General features: G+C 35.8%; 1 protein-coding gene across 13 annotated transcripts in view; it reads left to right on the top strand.

Moving 5' to 3' along the window:
* The window catches only part of TCF4 (transcription factor 4), a 333,945-nt gene that overhangs the window by 198,178 nt on the left and 116,558 nt on the right, over positions 1 to 19,209 (top strand). For 11 of the 13 annotated variants that reach the window (XM_036918543.2, XM_036918538.2, XM_036918539.2 and 8 more), the window contains 2 exons: positions 12,926 to 13,055; positions 13,548 to 13,597. In XM_036918543.2, the coding sequence (XP_036774438.1) occupies positions 12,926 to 13,055; positions 13,548 to 13,597 (180 nt within the window). The remainder of the gene's footprint in view (positions 1 to 12,925; positions 13,056 to 13,547; positions 13,598 to 19,209) is intronic. The other 2 variants (XM_036918542.2, XM_036918540.2) reach the window with 1 other exon arrangement.

Here is a 19,209-nt window from a genome sequence, read left to right as displayed (position 1 = left end):
GAAAATCCAAATTGAAGACAAGGAAACTATGGACTTGTAAATGAACAAAAATAAATAAACATCTACCTTCTCTGGAGCAAAAAACTCAAATAACAAATAAAGCAAATATCATTGGTAAAGGATTTTAGGCCCATCATATAAATGATAAATGACTTGCTTCTTTCAGTTCACATGACATTTAGAAATATAAAAGAAGGTTTTTATCTACATAGAAAAAAAAATTTTAAACAATTTTAAAAATAGTACTTCCCATCTAAAAAAAAGCTTAGATGTTTGTCTCTCAAAGCCTGTTTAGTTGAAAGGCTGCTGAGCTCTCTGAAAGGCTGTTGCTGCTTGAGGATTAGGGAGCTGACTTTCGGTGTATGAGAAAAAGAGCATTATCGCTGCATTCTGCCACTTGCTTTGTGGAGTAGGTCATAGTCCAAAGTCGTTCATACGTCATAGTAATGTAGGCACTTATCCAGCACTTCTATAGGAAATTATTTAGGTAAATGCAATAAGGAAGCTACGAAAGGAAAGTGGGAGATTCTACTTATTTGCTAAATCCGGCCCTCTTCTGTATGTTTTTGTGATGAACATTAATAAATTATAATAGGGACATGATCAACATATGGGAACTAAAATGAAAATCAATTTAACTTCCATACTTTTAAAAAATAGGTCAAACTATCTTGTGCCTTTTATATTGACATTGTTAGGTTTGGTTTCAAGATTTTTCTACAGAAAGCTCTCAAATATCTGATAAACCCCTGTGGTAGCTTTCACCGGGGCTCTGCATGCACAAATATAATCAGATTTTTCTTTATCTTGTTATGAACAAAGTACAAGGACTATTTTTGAAATGAAAATAATCTTCATTCTGCCTTTTCCTATCTAAAATGATCTTGCCAGAACTCTATGAAGTTACGCAAGTATGTTACTTGTAACAAATGTAAGCAAAGGAATTTGCCAAAATAAGAAATAATCTAATAAAACATCATGACTTGACTAAGGAATTACCTGGAGATACTTCTAAGAATAATTGATCATATCCTATAGGTGCTACCCTTTGAAAACATGCTTTTTCGTTTAATGTTAGTTTACCACTTCATTTCATGCTTGTTTATTTAACAAAACTACTGCTAGGTTTTTCTAAAATTCATAAACTTGGCTATTACAAATTTGCCACGGACAACTTTGCATATGTATTTTTGTACCCTTGTCCAAGTTTATCCTTTAAAAAAAATTCTGAAATTGAAATTTTAAAGTCATGTGCTTTTAAAATTTTGCTGTACGTTTAAAATTGCCTTCCGGAGCACCAGTTTACATTCCCATTAGCTATATATGAAAGTGAACCTCCTCGCTGGCAGCAGAAAACTTGTCCTGTTGCAGTTTGCCAAATATCTTTTCATATATTTATTGCCAAATCTCAAATTTATTCATTCTATTAAGGAATCCTTCACATTCCTCAACAGTCTATTTAATAAGTTTTTTCTTTTCTTACTGCAACCTAAGAGCTTTTTACTTATTAAGGGCATTTATCTTTCCTTTGAACTATCTGTTACAAAAGATTTTTCCAAACTTTGTTGTGGCTTGCATAATGTTTTTCAAAATAATTTTGTAGTCATAGGTTTCTGCATCTAAACTCATAGCTACAAAGGTCTTCCCTACTTTAACAGTTTTTAGAATGTTTTTATTATGTTTTATTTTCTTCTTTTATGCTTTACTCTTGCATTTAAACACATTTAGGCATAAAAGTGAGGCAAAGACCTAAATTGTTTTTCTGCAAATGCTGAACAAGTTTTTGGTGTCACTTATTGAATAATTTGTTTCCTCATTGATTTTTAAATGACACGTTTATCATAAATCTCTCTATATACACTTCTATTGCTATGCCTGTCCCTTCTGACTGCAATACCAAATTGTTTTAATTTACCTTGTTTAAAATGTATATGTAGATGTATTAGGTTTTCCCACCTTACTTTTTAAATTTTTCTTAGCTATAATTACTATACATTATTTTTCCAGATAAAATTTAGAACCATTTTAGAATCCCATTGTTCTCCCTCTCCCCATCTATTTTTATTTATTTGGCATTTGTTTGGATTTGCATTAAAATTCTGATTTAATTTTGAGTTTTATGCAAATACTTTTCTGCAAAGTATTTGTGTGAAAAGATTAAAGTACTTGTTTCCTTTAAAAACTGACATTTGAGATGATTGTGGTGTTTCTGAAGTACTTGTGTTGCTGAATCCTTTCATCATTTTTCTTAAGACTGGCTTGTGAATTAATTTAGATAATCAGTGTCATATGCTGAATACCTAAATATATTTATAATGAGGAATTAGGATAAAACATAATAAACATAATAAAATATATGCTTGTCCTATATCCTTGGAGAGAAAATAGAATATTAGAGGGATACAAATGCTTTTCAATTACTATCAGGAAACTTAAAAATCGCAATCCTATTCCAACTCTGTAAAGTTAGTTGGTTGCTTATTGTTAAAATATTAATCTTTCCCATAAAGGCTGAAGGCTGCCTATAAAAAAAGTGTGTAAACGTTAAAGGAACTGTAAGATTGGAGACTGGTTAGTTTACTTAGGAAAGAGTCATGGAATAAGTGACTTCCGACTGGAGTTTCAAAAGAGCAACAGGTCATTGTTTAAATGGAGAAGCTGCAGGGGTCAAGCCTGAAGCTCTGGTACCGATGGCAATTAGAAATGATGAGAAAGAAGGCGGTCTGGGGAGGCCCGGACTCCTTGTGACTCTCCCTGTACTTAGACCAGGTTGAGGAGAAGCTTTGACTGGAGTTTCTGTATCCCCAGTGCCTAGATCAGTGGCTGCCTACAGCAGGTGCTCAGTGAGTTCAGTAGATGACATGTGTGGGAGAGGAAAGGGAGGAGAAAAAGGTGGTTTGGAGCTAAACTGGCTGTGGATGGAGGTGAGGAGGTGAGGAGTTGAGTATTTGCAGCTCTGAAGGTTTGTCGTCTGTGAACAGAAGCAGCTCCAGGATCTAGAAGGCTAAATTCTGATAGTATATGAACATTCCAGTCCAGCCTGGGTGAGGGGGAGAGTAAGGGGTGACAGTGGCATCCAGAAAAACTCATGGCATTTCTAACATGGCAAAATAATTGAACTTTGGGGATGTGTCTTATTAAAAACACTATACCTTCATCTTAGAAAATGGGACTGCAAACTGTGTCCTGAAGCCAAAGCCAGCACATGGCCCATTCTTATAAATAAAGTTGTATTGGAACACAGTCTCACCTGCATATCACGCATGGCTGATTTAGCACTGGAGCAGCAGAGTTGAGTAGTTGTGACAGGGAGCGTATGGCTGGCAAAGACTAAAATACTTACTATTTGGCCTTTTAAGAAAATATTTGATGACCTCCGTCTTAGAACAACATTCTTAGTATTTAGTGGTGCCGTTCTGGAAACATGAGCTGAGTCAAAAGAGTTCAGACAAATTGGCACATAAATAGGCTAAGAAAGGTTAGACCATATCCCTTTCAATGAAGACACAGGCCCCAAAGTTGTATTGTGTTGAAGCTCAGTTCTTGTCATTGCCTTGATTATCTTATTTCTCTCTCTTCTTCACTGTGGCCCTTTCTGTGGCCGAAAGTCCACTAAGCTGCATTGAGCACCTACTTATCTTTTGATCACTGTTATCCATAGTTAAGAAATTAGAATCCCAGTGCTAAATATCACGTTAAGACTTCCTTACTATCTGCTAAGGAGAGTAATTTCACAGCCAGCTGTTTTAAGTTCTTCAGCCTGTTTCACATGCTATGCTCCCCAGAGTAACTGGCCTCTTCCGAACTCCCCACAATCTGTCTCTCCTCCATGTGCATTTGCCCCTCTCTCCTGCAGTGCCTTTTCCCCCTGGAGGTTCATGGTGTCACTGAATCTGTTTCCCCTGGTAGTGCCTGCATTTCCCCAGCTGTTTCAGGTTCTCTGTAGAATCTGGTCTCACTGGATAGCTGATGAGCCATTTGACAATACAACAAATTTAGGGAAGCCCAGCTATTTTTCAACCAAACCACTCATAGCTAAAAACAAATGTAAACCCTCTTGTGTGTATATAGATAAATATACAGTGAATTTCTTTGCAGACTTTCCAAATTCTGACTCCTGAAATAATTTTAAAGGGCTGAGAGCATAATTAGGAAGCAGCAGAAATTTTGTAGAAAAGATGTGTTAAGTCTTAACATATGAAAGATGAAATTTTAATTTTTTATGAAGCATTCATGAGGTGGTGTTCTTCAAAACCATTCCAGAGGCCCAGGAGAAAAGCTGAGGACAAGACTGAATATATGGGTATAGGAGTTACTTGTCTACTAGGATAGGGACAGTGAAGTTATCTTCATGACGGTAACTGTCGAAACACATTCAGTAGTTAACTAGTTAATTACCTGATTAAGCCAATTGGCATTTATTGAGGACACTCTACATACCAAGGCCTACATTGCTTGGTGTCAGGAATACAAAGATGATTGAAGCTCACTGTCTGTGCTGGAGGAGCCCCCAGATACATAAAGACTTACTTGCCTATAACATGAGAAATGTTACAGCAGGTAAGTTTTTCAGGTGACATGGGGAAAGGTTTGGAAGGCAGAGGACTGAAATTCAAATGGACTGGGAAGAAAAGAAATAAGAAAAAGGAAAAGAATTTGAACCTCATTAGAGAAGATGCTTACACTACAGCAATCAAAGTTAGAGACAAATGAGACGCTGTAGAGAACAGAGGCAAAGGTGGAAAATTTCAAACATGACTGAGATTTCAGTTGTTCAAGAGGGCTTACATTACAGCCTAAGGCTTCTTTGCTATTACAGGTTTGTGTGATTATGTGTATTATATATAATACCATCATCATATTATAGTCTAACTTATCTAAAACATGTTATATAGTATGTGTTGTATTAGTATATAGTAAGATATTTTGTGTATATGATATATATAGTAATACTCCTTTTTAATTAATAGAGGCTAAGTAAGTGCTGGGAAATTTGCTAAGCACTTTACATTATGTAAGTTAGTTGTTACTATGTAGATATAATTATACCCACATTTCCCAGACAAGGAGCCTGAAGCCTGCTAAGGTTAGACAGATTGTGCGAGGTTATCCAGGGGGTAAGTGGCTTCACACCCAGGCCTGTCCTGCTCTCCTGGGTTAGATGCTCCTCTGGAGTAAGTTTGAAAGATGAGCTTTTGATGTTAAAATGAACCGAAAAGAAACAGATTGGCTGCCCCTAAGGGTTGGGGTCAGGGCAAGAAGCACAGAATACACAGAATAGGGAGAAGGAAGTATATGGGGTAGGGAGTGAGCACAGGCTTTGAAGGCAAGCCTGATTCCCATCCAGGCCCTGCTGCTTGCCAGCCACATGGCATTGGTCGGCCACCTTCCCACTCTGAACACTCTGAATGTCCTGTGTGCACAAGGGGGTCACATTGTCTCCCTTGTCAGTATGTAAAGGATCTGCCTGGCCCTTAGCCGACATTTAGTTACACATAGCGGCTGCTACACCTATTCTTAATTCACATTGCTTCTCCACCACCTCCTCCGTGTACACTCTCGTTAGTACTGTTGTTATTACTATTAGCAGCAACAGGACTTGGAATGACTAATAGTATAGATTTATGCTAAACAAATAAAATAAAACCCAGAATACATGAGTCTTCGATTTGATCCAGTGGTAATAGTTCTGTGTTTATTTCTGTGTGCAGTGGGCATGTGACATGGCAGTTCTCTGTGCCAGGCACAGTAGTGGGTTTGAACATGAACAAGTCATTTCCTCTTTTAACTAACACAAAAACTCGTTTGCCCTTCATGCCACACGTTCTTGATGAGCCACATATTCAAGAAAGAGAACTTCGGGAGGTAAACTGTTAATGCACGTTGAAAGCAGGAGGCCATGCCCAGCTCTAGACAGACAGTAAGGAATTAAGTAATTTCCTGAGGTTCCACTTTGCATGTGCTACTTCTTCAGATAACTTCAGTTTTCTCATGTCACATGGCAGGCTCTCGGCACCTTTTCTACAAGTTCAGGTAGTTAACAAGATACTTTATTTTAGTATATTGTACAGAGTTGGCCGTTAGACTTTAAGTGAGCACCTGTCCAAAGTGCTGCATGAGCAGGATGAATGAGACTCTGGTCCCTCTTCTCTGGAAGGGAGGACAGGTTCTCCATAAAAATGGTTGTTATAGGTCCTTGCTTAGAAAGGAAGGCACTTACAGCAACCTTGAAATGGAATCTTCTCCACCCAATATGAAGAAGACTGACATGTGACAGTTTGACGTTCCTTTATTTTACTAAAATAGCAACCTGGCCAAATATACTTTTCAGCACATTTATTATTGCCACGTGTTTATATTTATAGGAGAAGTGGTGCTAATTCCCTGGTATGTTAACAGGTCTTATTCAAATTGTTCTATTTTTACTTTGGAACAAAATTGCTGAAGAGAAACATTTTAAGGCAAGTAGTGATTATAGCATACTTATCAAATTATATATTAAATAAACTTCCTGAACTGAGCAGGAGCATAAACTGAAAAGAAAGTAGTTATCCTAAATGTGATATTGTTTATGTAAGATTTCTTCAAATCCACTTCTATTGTAGGTTACTGATAACTTTTGTGTTTTCTTTTTGCTAAATTTCTACCTTCTCACTAACAAATGTAATCCTTTTTTTAATATGAATAGATGACCTGGGATTCTAGAATGGATTTTCAGAAACCATGGAAAGACCTCTTCACTTTATTGTATGCAATAAATAATGTTTTTTTTTTAATTTCAGAGGTCGTCAAATAGGTGAATGCATAAATCTTGCCAACCCTTGGGCAGTTGGAATTTCCATACGAAAATGCATGAGTTTTTACTTGACTATTACTCTGTTACACAATAAATAATAGTTACCATGGCAACCTTTGCATCACATTATAACATTTAAGTATAAGGTGTTATATATGTCTTCATAGGAAAAGAGAATATATTCGATTTCTGATTGTTTGTGAGACATAATCACTACCGAAATAAAGTTTTATTCAGGGTCAATTGAATTTTGGGGGGAGTTACATTTCTGACCAAAACCATGAAGTACATTCATTTGCTTTTTGTGATGTCATGGGGGAATAAAGATTTTTTAAAATCATAGTACTTCGTAAATATCACGTAATATTCATTAAATGCCTGTGATTGGTCCTGCAAGGGGAAAAACAACTGAACCTATTTGAGGTCATTTAGCAGTGGCTAATGCAATAGTAAGAATTTGAATTTAACATCACATGATTGATAAAATTCTATTAAGTACATTTCTCTTTTTTGCATACCTAGTTGTGCAATACCTAGTGTGACTAGTTTTCATCTCATATAGAGTTGAATTAACGGTAGCAATTTTCTCATGCTTACAGAAGCAAAGTTAAATGAGCCATTGAGGTAATCCTTGTGGCAGTTCCAGGAAAATGGCCACTTAAACTGAAATTATTGAGATTGGTTGTTGGCCAGTTTCTTTATTAAATAGGGAACAAAACTAGCCATTTCTTTTTGCCAGCATCGCTCTAGGCCATGAGTCAACTGTCACTGTTTATGCATACTCCCATATTTTAAAACTGCTTTTGGTTTATGAATAGTGACTTTTCAAAATTATTATCTCAGTGTATACTTTTTACCTGAAAATGGAATAGAGGATCTGATAATCATGCACAACTTTTGAGGAATCTTTCAAATAATCATCAGTAGATCATAACATGGCATTATGAATTGGAGGGACAGAGGTAGGAGGTAACTGTGCTGGACACCAGCTCTGCTGGACATTTTACATACATTGTTTCATCTGTTCCTGATAATCCCATGATAAAGCCTTTATTATTCCCTTTTTACAGAGGAAAACATGGTGTAGCGCAGTTGCATAACTAACCCTTAGTCATTTCGCCTGCATGCCTCTGAGCTAGGTTTTGACCTGATCTGTCTGACCTCAAAGCCCCTTCCTCTTTGCTCAAAGGGTTTGGATTCTTCTTCTGACATGTTACCGGGTGCATTACATGTTTAAAGTAGGAAAACTTGACTGAAAGTCCTTAAAAGAAAATCTTTGCTAAATGATAATTTCAATAATTTGCATTTCTCTGCAACGCAATAACAATCTGTTACAGCCCTGCCCTGATTTTGAAAGTTATCCTTGCCATCTTACTTTGAAGTTTCTGGGGTTCTCTTTTGTTGAAACCAAGCATAGGACAGAAATCAAAATAAACTACAAAGGTGCATTCGTGGACCTTCAGTTAGCAGGAATAAAGACTGTCCAAAGGCTGACCTTCAATTTTGAGCTTTGAAGTTCAAAAGTGGACAGGTGGAAATACTTCATTGCCCTTTCGTGCGAGATACATTCTAGGTTGCAGAGTAAGTGCCAACAGTAGCGAAATTATTGCCCCCTCCTGCTACTGTGTAAATCAGCAATGGCCCTTCTGTGGTCAAAATGGCAAATTCAGCAGCAGCAATTCGGCAGGCATTTGCAAAAACTTCCCCATGGCTATTAGGAACCTTATTCAGCAGTGTCTTTGAAAATCTGATTCTGTGAAGAATTAACTATATAGAAATGACTTCAGTTGCGATAAAAGTATTTAAACAAATATAATTTGTAATTTTTCTGTATGTATATTTTACACTCAGCACTGCACAGTGTATTAGGCCCCTATACATATATCCAGGATTTGTAAGTTTTATAGTGGTTCAGAATTTTGTTTCCATATTAATGTAAAGCCTTCCAAAATTCCTGGCTTTATAGAGTCAGCTCGCCATACAAAGCCACTATACATCACTTAGGTTTGTGATGAAAGAATGGAATTGCAGCTGTGTGAGTACTAGAATACCCAAACATGAATTAGACTCACAAGCATTTGGCAATAGTTCAGAAAAGAAGCTTAATCTGGTTTCATCTGAGACTGCTTTTCTCTGTTCTACAACATCCCCCCAAGATGTTGTGTCTGATAACAGATCACAACGTAATGGGAGTGACGCAAAATCAGAGAAAGCTCTAAGAAACCAGGGGCACATTTTCTTTTCCCCAGAGATATTTTTTTCTTCAACTTCTTTTTTTTTTTCCCCCTCCGGATTCCAATTCTGAAATTCAAGGTCATTCACCTATTAGATGAATTCATTATAAGCCAAAAAACAGCATTCATCGTACTCTGATCTCACTCATATCTATAATTAAGGGTAAATATAATCTTCCGTTTTAGAAATGTACCACCCACCCATTACATTTAAAGTGCTGACTGAAATGAAATAATAGTTCAGAACAAGATGATTTTAGTTTAACAAGAAAAAAAAGTTGATAATTTGAGCTTGAAGCAGTTAGTTCTATTTTTGATCACCATTCAGTTATAAATCTAATTTGAGATATATGCTGCTTTTCTGTTCCTCAAGTTTAATTCATGGTTTGCATTCCTGGTTGCCTCAGCAGAGTTCAGTGGTTGATCAAGGGTGCTAAAAAGCTCCCCCCAAAAAGGAATGGGGGCAGGGTTGAGAATATGTTAGGCTGAGACCCAGATCTGATGTAAAACAAACAAAAATTTTAATTGAAAGGAACCCTCACAGAATGCTGGACTTGACGTTTGAGTGGCTTTGTTGGGACTGTCTCTGCTGAAGAATTAGATGCAAGGAGTGGACTCCAAAATATTGAAACCTGGTTGATGCAGTCAGCATATTTTATTCTTTGGTTAAGGTATTTTAAGTCTTAAAATTGCTTGTCTTTGGAAGAAAATAAGGAGTGAATAAGGGGAAGAGCTTGTCTCATCACATTGCAGACAGTTAAACAAAATGCTCAACTATGGGTTTAAGATTTACAGGTTAGCTCTGTGAGATGCCACATCTTGCTTCCAGTGTTTCCTGGCAGACTCGGGCAGCTCTCTACTGGGACCCAGCATAACCGCAGGGCATGAGCTTGCACAATGTGAAAAACCTAAAACCTTTATAATCTTATTTAAGGCTAAGACAAATTTGCCCACTTTCAAAGTAGACTTTAGCCTTCAACCTTAACTTTATTAGACATAAATTTGTTTTCATATATACGGATAAGGCATTCACTTACATATACATTACGTTAATGTATATGTAAGTGAATGCCTTATCCAGCCTTTGCAATATTGAATTTGCCTTATTAAATTGAATGCCATTAACTTTCTAAATTCATAAACTCAGGTTCTTCAGCAGGTGGAAAATTTTTTATCTTACTGCTAAAGAGAGTTGAGTGTGTGACGTAAAGGCTAAACAATAGTAAATGGTCATTGTTCATTTTATTCTACAGTAAGGACACATATATTTTTATCTTAATTTTCCCTAGAGAGGTGATTAGGGCCCCCTTAAGTATAAGGAAATGATTATTTTTGTTGCTTTAGAAGAATGATACTATTGTCCGAGTTAAAAAGAAAAAGGAACAAACACTCTAAAGAGAAAGAAACAGGAATGTGCTTTGTAAAAAGATTAGTCTGAGCCACTAAATGTGTGTAAGTGCTGTCTGGTCTTAGTGCTATGTTGCCATGCAGTTCATGTGGCTGCACATGCAAGAATTGGATGCATGATTTATTTAAAACTGGCTCATGAAATGATTTTCTTTTAAATGAACAACAGTGGTAAGGTCAGCCACAGCCAGTTAGTTATCTTCATGTTATTATTTGATATTTCTCACAGCTCTATTGTGAATGCTGCTAAAACACAGCGTAGCAAGTGCGTTTGTTTTTATATTGACCTACTGAATTTGTCTACTTTCTTGGGAGTGAAAACCTTTGCCACCAGGACCAACAAGAATTAAGCAATGGTTAAGCTTATTAAAAAGACAAGCAAGTATTCCAACGTATCTGTTCAGCCCTTTTTTGAATATGTTATGTAATTTTAGAAAAAGAAAAAGAAGTAGGGGTAATGTCTGTCTAAAATACGAAGTTATCAGTAATAAAACTTCTCTTTCCAGTGAAATGAAGCTCATTTGACATTTACCATACTGTAAGGATGTTGTAATTTAAACCATTCACAACATTGTTGGTGGATATTTCAAAGAAAACCTGAGCTTAGACTTAAATAAACATAGACCTTGTTAATAGTATTTAGCAAGAGTGCAATTTCATGCTGAGATTCTAAAATTTTTGAATGCCACCCCTAAAATAATAAATAAATCATTTGATATCATACTATTGGGTGTCTGACTTACAGAAAACTATTACAAAGAGCTCTGTATTTTAGTTTGTCATGTCGTAGCATTTTGATGTCTTAAGTTCAAAAGAGGCAATAATTGAGCACACAGATGTCATATTTTTATCTGATAAGTAACTTGTTTTATCAGATGTTTTTATGTGGCAAATATTAAAATACTCAAAATGAATTTTTACTCTACATGTGTTTCCAACCTAAAATCCCATCCTTGAAGTTTTATTTTAAAGTAATGGTTTATTATGTATCCCTTGAAAAAGTCTTAAACTGGCATCAGTGAAGACAAGCTTGTCAGTAGCTGATTAGTCCTTTATATATTACTCATCCAGCACTCACAAAAATCCCTCAGAATAGAGAGGTTCTCTTTATGATATTTAGCTATATGGCAGTGGAAAGGGGAGGTTTGAATTTTTGATTTTCCAGCTTATGGGTCATATTTGACCAACTGCTTTCACTAGAAGACATGCCACTTTGTTGAGCTATTTAGGAATCAAAAAGACTGTCTTAATTTAAAACAAGGACCCTTTGTTTTAGTTGGTGACTGCCTTGTGAAATTTTTCAGTTCTCAGCGGGTTAACCAGGGAACAGGGGCAGAGTCATAATTGGCCTATTTAGAGTATTTTGCATGTGAATAGTGTGTTAGTGAAGCATCCCTAAGTCTGTTGTGAGTGACATGGTGATTAGAATTTAGATTAGGGAAAACACATTCTGTACTTTATCAAGGACAGTAATTAGTTCAGTCAGTAAAAGTTGATTACAAGTAACGATAAAGTTAGATTTTTTAGTACTTAATTTTAAAATTTCTTTATTAAATAGTAAATTTGTTCTTAATAGAAATGGTACTATCTACACTTGTTTTCTTGCATATCAGAATAATTAAAAGAACAATGTGTTCAATGCAGAGTATAATCAGGCGATTTATATATTATGGGTAAGTTCCTATGTAGTTTTTAGAAAATGTAGTATTATATAATCTCTCGTATGTCATCATTTTCGAAAGTTTAGTAATTTGTCACACCGTGGTAAGTTAATGATATTTGTAAGAGTTTTCTACTGTGCAGGTAAATGTTTAATCTGTGGCGATGTGTTTTAGCTTCCGATAGTCCTCAAGAGGGCATTCTAAAGTCCTTTAATTTGTTCCTGTTAGCTTAGAATGCCTCCTATGTCTATAATTTTTGGAAGTTAATGTGAGGATTTGAATTTCGTCCCGGTTCAGTTGGCATTTTCTCTTCTGTGGGTGCTGTGTAAATTCATGGAGGATCATGCTGTGCCGGTGCGGAGAGGCAGAGTTGTCAGTGGAGTTGAGCATCTACACTCACCCCCAACGTGAGCAGCGGGGGGAAGTTGTGTGCATTCGAAAAATCAGATTCTTCTTGGGTTCTGGTTAAGGAAGGGCATGAATAGTTCCCAGATATGAGCTGAGAGCCTAGATAAAGAAAACATGAGTGTTACATAAATGCCTTTTTCTTATAAAATTACAGTGTTAGTCGTCTGGAAAGGGTGAGATATTGTTTAGAGAGAATCACCTTCTACCTTCCTCTCAAAAGCAAAGAGTGAAAAATTCACAAACTTTGAGCTGGCTTCTCAGACAGCTTTTCTTTTCCTTGTTGTTTTGTTGTTTTAATTGTTTCAGCTTAGCAGATGCTGTTTTCTTTATTGCATTGGTTTAAGTACTAACAATCAGTTGGGGGGTGGAGAATGTGAAAACTAACCTTACATGTTTGTTTTCCCTTTGTAATCTTTTAGCAGAGTCTCCTTGGAGGTGACATGGATATGGGCAACCCAGGAACCCTTTCGCCCACCAAACCTGGTTCCCAGTATTATCAGTATTCTAGCAATAACCCCCGAAGGAGGCCTCTTCACAGTAGTGCCATGGGTAAGGTATTCCTCTGTTTGAATGCCTGAGTGGTTATTAGTAGTCTTTTTCTTTCATTCTTTCTCTTTTAATACCACCCTCTCCCCCTACTCTCCCCCACCCAACCCCCCCAAAAAAAACATGAAATTTTGCTCAATTGTCAGGCTCTTGACTCCCCCACCCCCGCCTCTGAGTAGTACATTGGGTGGGTATGTTAACAACCAGAAGCAGGAGAACTATTTTGGAATATGCTTATTTCTTGTTTTTTTCTTGGCTGCCCATATAAGGAACCTTTTTTTTTAATCAAAGCATTAAAAAGTTAAATATCTTGATTTTTACGAAAAAGGCAGAATTTGATTTGAGCCAGAAGAGAAGATGATAGTAGTCCTGACATTTTGCTAAGGTAGCGATTTAAGAAAATCTGGTCTATTCTAAATGACTTTGTGGTTTAATTTGTTTTAGTTAGGAAAATGGATATGTGGGGAGCTCACAGCCTCTTCATTTTTCTTTCAGAGGTACAGACAAAGAAAGTTCGAAAAGTTCCTCCAGGTTTGCCATCTTCAGTAAGTACTGCTTGTTTCTGCTTTGCATAATATGTATTTTGTTCTGTTCTGCATTGATATGAAGGAGATGGAAGTAAATGAGGTTCTGTGCACCAGCGTGTTTATCTAGAATGTGGATGAGATAGGAATGACCTGCACATCCAGCCACCTGACTCATGTTGGAGTAATTAATTGCATATTCTGGAAGATTGGGTGGTTGTGTTGCTATTCAGCAGGTTAAGCTCTGAGGAGAGCCTTGAAAAGGTGCCTGAAGTTCAAGAAGTTTTATCTGTGCAGGGCTTTCAAGAGAATGAGTATTAGTTTCATGTGTTGGTTAAATTCTTTGTCGGTATTATGATGATTTATGGATTTGCATGCAAAAGGAGATTTGTGGAGAGGATTTAGGAAAAATTTACATGGGTTTCAGTCCAGAGTGCAGGGAGAATGTCTCTATTTTCTAGAGAGGTTACTGAAAAAGCCTGCAAAGGTAGCTGCATCAGTAGTCATTTGTGTCTGGAATACGAGGTGACAACTAGAAGAATCGAGCTGTAACCAAAAGCATTCTGGGTCTTTTTTGTACCTGGAGCTTTGTGTGTGAGTTGCTGAGGCCCCTCCAGTCCCTAACATGGCACACATTGGTGATCACAATACATGAAATCCTATTTTCAGTTGTGTGTATTTTCAAATATGAGTTCCTAGATAGTTTTATTTTATTTTGCTTGGAACTGGTCTTTTCCTAGTAATTCCCTCCTTACAGAGGAATGTGAGCTGTAGAATAAAAGTAAGAGTTCCTCCCCTTTCCTGGTTTCCTTCTTCCATTTTCCTGTTTTCTGTTCTTCCTTCCTTTTCATGAGATAAATATGTATAGTTTTAATTTAATTCTGTGTTTTGTAATGTACTAGTATTCTTTGAAAAGAATGCTAATGAGCCTTATTATAAGTTCTTATATTCTATGATAAAGTTAGATTTAGATTTCTGAAAATATGTTACCAGTCAATGCTCACATATTAGTTTTATTTCATTTTTAATAAATTAGAATAATAGACTTTGCAAATGTGCTAAAATTAGATTACCCCTAACACCTGTCTTTTTTACTTGGTTTTAGTTCAGCTCATCCAAAATATTATTAAGGGAGTATATCTGAATAAGTCTTGTCAGCAAAAAAAAAAAAAGGCCTCACAAATTTGTGTGCAAATTATCATAGACTTGGTGATGTTGAAGAAGCATCACAAAATTTTCTATAAATATAGAAAAATATTGTGCAAGTAAAACTGCCAGTGGTGTGTAATAGTCACTTTGGACTACCAGTAAGTCACTTAAAAATGTACTGAGTGTTTTATTCTTCGCATTTCTATGTTGTTTTGAGATTGGCTAATATCCCCTCAGGTTTTTATAAGCATATTTTAAGCTTGAAGTTTGGTGGATTTAATGTAGATGAAACTTTAGCTTTTAATAGCTTTAATGACAACTTCAAATGATATAGTCCTCACAGCTGTTTACATTTTAAGCATGCCTGACCCTAATATGGACAGTATTCAATACAATAAGTGGACCTTTGACTGTTCTGTGCTATAGAAACCATGCAAAACTTACAGCTAAACTACGCTATTTATGCTTCATATTCAAATAATTTCATTTGTTTACTTCAATGCTAAAATTATGCAGATATCTACACAATTATAAGGAATGCTTTGGTGTGGCATTAGATGTATATCTGCTTAATCATTGTCAACAATTTCTCCTAATTCATCATAAATTTTTTAAGTATTTCTCTAGAGCTAACTGACCACTATAGAAAATTTCACTAGTATAGTTTTTTCTTTGCCATTAAGACAATCTGTGTGTCAGTGTGTTGTCATATGTGTAGAAATACAAAAAGCATCTTTCCTTTCTTCTCAGTAAATTTGGAATTGAAAATTTAGTTTTTATTATTGCATTTTTGACTTTTGATGGGCAGTTTAGGAGTCACTCTTCTTAGTGAATTTAACTTGGCTAAATGTTTTCGTGGTCCTTAAGGAACATTTTGGTAAAAAGAGCCCTTTCCTTGAAAGATAAGGAAAAAAATTCCAGAGAAGTAGAAATTTTATTCTTATTATTTGGTTTCTTGTTTTAAGCAAGAAGAATAAGTTCGGTTGATTTTTAGAATCTGATCATCTGTTTATTGTCACTACTTTAGAAAAGTCTCAGCTCTTTTTTAATAGCCATTTAGCTTAGTTTATATTAGCTTTTTTGTATGTATTAGATTGCTTACTGCTTATAACAAGATCCACATGCCTTACCACCACACAAAATGTATATTGTAATTTGATCTAAAGAGACAGTCTGCATTGGATACTATAACACTCCTGCCTCAATAGACCTAAATTTCTGTATTTTTAGGCCTCTGCCATACCTATTCTTTTTTTAGGCTCAAATAAAATTATGATTATTTGTCTGAAAAGAGATACTTCTAAAACTTGCTTCAATATGTATGAATATTTTTATAACAAATAATAAAAAATTGGGGACAATAAAAGGTTTCTTTTGGAGTGATTGTGACTAGATAAGGACATTTATATGTTTTCTTCAATACATATTTACCATGATAAATAGTAATAAATCTGTCACAATCTGTTGTGTCAACTCATTTTTTTTCCCCTTTTCAAAATGGTTCCTTTCTCTTCTTAACATAAAACAAAGCAAATTTAAACTGTAATCAAAATGACTTATGACACCACTAGAGTGCGGAGGCTGGACTTCTTTTGCCACCATTAGGTGGGTCATCACAGGAAGTGAGGAGAGCAAGGGGTTTGTCTGGCCCTGTTTTTGAAAATACCGCAGCATCTGTGGAAAGAGAAAACATAAGCCTGGCCCAACATCATGCCATGGATCTGGCAGAATCCTTGAATGTGTTTGTACTGCGTGCTGCATCTAGAGACCTCAAGTCACGGTGGAGGCATGACAGTGATAGGATGGCAGAGGGACCGTCCTGCAGGGTCACTGTGCACAGGCGCAGTGGAGGGAAGGCCCTCTCTCCTTCCGGAGAACAGGGCCTGTAGTCAGGGCTTTCAAAGGAAAGTCTGTGTGTGAAATGGCAACTATCTGATTGCCCCCAGAAGCCCTGCGCTTAGTACTGCACAACATTTCCATGTTCTCTGTTCACATTCTAGTGTGTTGCTCTTTTTAGTCACATCCCAATTTCTCACAGCCCTCATCTTTTGATGAGTTTTAATAATACAGCTTTGTGTTTTGTTGGTACCAGAATTTATTTTGCGTACCTAATTCTTGAATCTGCACATGAACTTCTTGTCTCTTTGGTTTCTACATCTTTATAAATCTTCTGTCATCTTAAAATGAATATTTTTCAACTTGACTGCTCCTTCCAGAAAATTTCTTATCTTTATGCAACCTAATAATCATACATTTTTAATCATGAATTCATGCAGAGAAATATATGCCATGTGAAATCACATTTTTGGGGGAAGAATAACCCATGATTCTTAGAAATGAACATAGAAGCAGTAAAATCTAGAATGCAAAACCTGTTCATATTGTGCTGTTTCACACAGACAAAAAACAGAAATGCACAAAAAGACACAAACACAAAAGCACTGTCTTTCTGAAACCTTGCTGTGCCCACCAATGTATAAACACATAAAACTTTCATCTTCTTATAGCTTGGAATGTTTCAAAGTGATATACCTTTAACCAGCATCTTTTAACAACTACATTCATTCTGTTTCAAGCATTGGTGAAATTTGTCTCCATTTCTAATCCAGTTTTGAAGCTTCGGTGACAGTCTCACCACCATCCCCAGTTGGAATCCCTGATACTTCAGAGGTCTCTGAAAATAGGAAGTTTTATTCTTGAAAATGGTTTGTGACCGCTCTTACCGCCAATGATCTTTTTCTCAAACTGCACTTTTCAGTATAAATTCTGTTTTCCATGTCAAATTGCATTTGTTTTTGTTGTTGGTTTTTTGTTTTTAAAACCAGGAGAATGTGGCAAGCTTTATATCAAGTGGTCAGAGATAATTTTGGACACACAGATCCTGACGATAACAATCTCTACTATTATAGAAATTCTAAAATAGGATTTGGACCCTCTTAGAAAATATGAGATATGAATTAATCAGGTGGATTTGAGAAATAAAAACTCAGTGTGTATGAGATACCAGGCTTACTGATTTCCTTAAGGAAAGAATTCTTAAATAAATTAAAATCTTAAAGTCTGGATGAGGCTTAAGTCTTTTCCAGAAGAGGTTATTAGAAATATTAGGAAAAGGTGGACAATGCTGATGACATTATTCTATATGTTTTCCATTATATAAAAACTTTTGTATTTGAAAGTCTCGAACACGATTTTTTGTTCATACCATGCGCTACTTTTTTTAAGTTTTTTTCTCAAATGCCTGTGATCACAAGTAATTTAAGAGAAGTTAGTAATTGTTTTTTCCTTAATAATGGCCCAGAAATTGTACAATTGAAAATCTCAGTATTTAAAATATGTAGTTTTCCCCATCACTTTTGAAATTTCTCATAAGAAAATCACAATGATGCTTTTTCATGTCAACAAAATAATAATTTTAGTATACTACAACTGTCATTAACATAAAACTTCTATCAATTTTAAAAGGAACTAAGTGTCAGCCACCTGGGCTTCAGCCAGTGTAGGAAAGCTAGAAGTAACCAGTTGTGTGATAAGACATAAAAGAAGGAACCTTTTGAAGGTTCATTCCTAGTTACTTTGTGAAAAAGTAATGGTGGGTGTTTACATTAAAATATTAGGATAGCTCACAATAGTCAACTTTAAACCTAGTATGCCTATTTTCCAGTTAAAGATACTGAAATATGAAGTTTGGATATCAAAACTGTGCTTATTAGTTTTGAAAATGTATAGGCAGGAAGGAGGTGAAGGATAACGCAATTAAGTAATCCCAAATAGCACAAAAGTATTATTCACACAATTTATACAGATTATGTATCATGATGCTGGGGAAGGCCTTGAAATTTGAATAAATATTCATCACAGATAAAGTTTTTTTTTTTATGCAGTTAATACTGAATTCACTGACCAGTCTGATCTTCTCTGCTGCAGTTAGAAGCTACAGAGCTGTGCATTTTCATGAATTGCTAATTATGAAATCAATATAGAAGAATCTCTAAGTTTCCACTGGAGGTTCTTATTCTATTAAAAATATTTCAAAAAGCATATAAGATTCATACAAATATACAACATATGTATGATTAGGCATTCCAATCTCAAGAATTTTGCTAAAATATTTCTATATATTTGTTTGGAATTTTGGAATGATGAGATCCCTCTTCCACCATCCTATCTATCTTGAAACCCAATACTGCTCCCCTTAAAAAGATACCATAAAAAGATATCTTCTGTGCATATTTTAAATACAAAGTGAGAAAAAATGAAGAAAAAACACAAAAGTTAACTACAGGTGGAATGTTTTGTATATTTGTGAGCTTTCTCAGATTATCTTTACAAATGAAAAGGATATTTGTCTCAAATACTCACACAAGACACAATTCCCTCCACAATAAAAATGCCTTCCCCTGCCAGCTTCTCTGCTTATTCTACTAAGCAAGCTCTTTTAAGGTGGTGTGCATGCCGTCTCCCACACTGCCTTCCCTGTTTTT

This window comes from Manis pentadactyla, chromosome 6, assembly GCF_030020395.1.
Source record: "Manis pentadactyla isolate mManPen7 chromosome 6, mManPen7.hap1, whole genome shotgun sequence".
Classification (NCBI taxonomy): Eukaryota; Metazoa; Chordata; class Mammalia; order Pholidota; family Manidae; genus Manis; species Manis pentadactyla.
The sequence above is the reverse complement of the archived record's forward strand: the minus strand, read 5'-3'. Positions and strand labels throughout refer to the sequence as shown.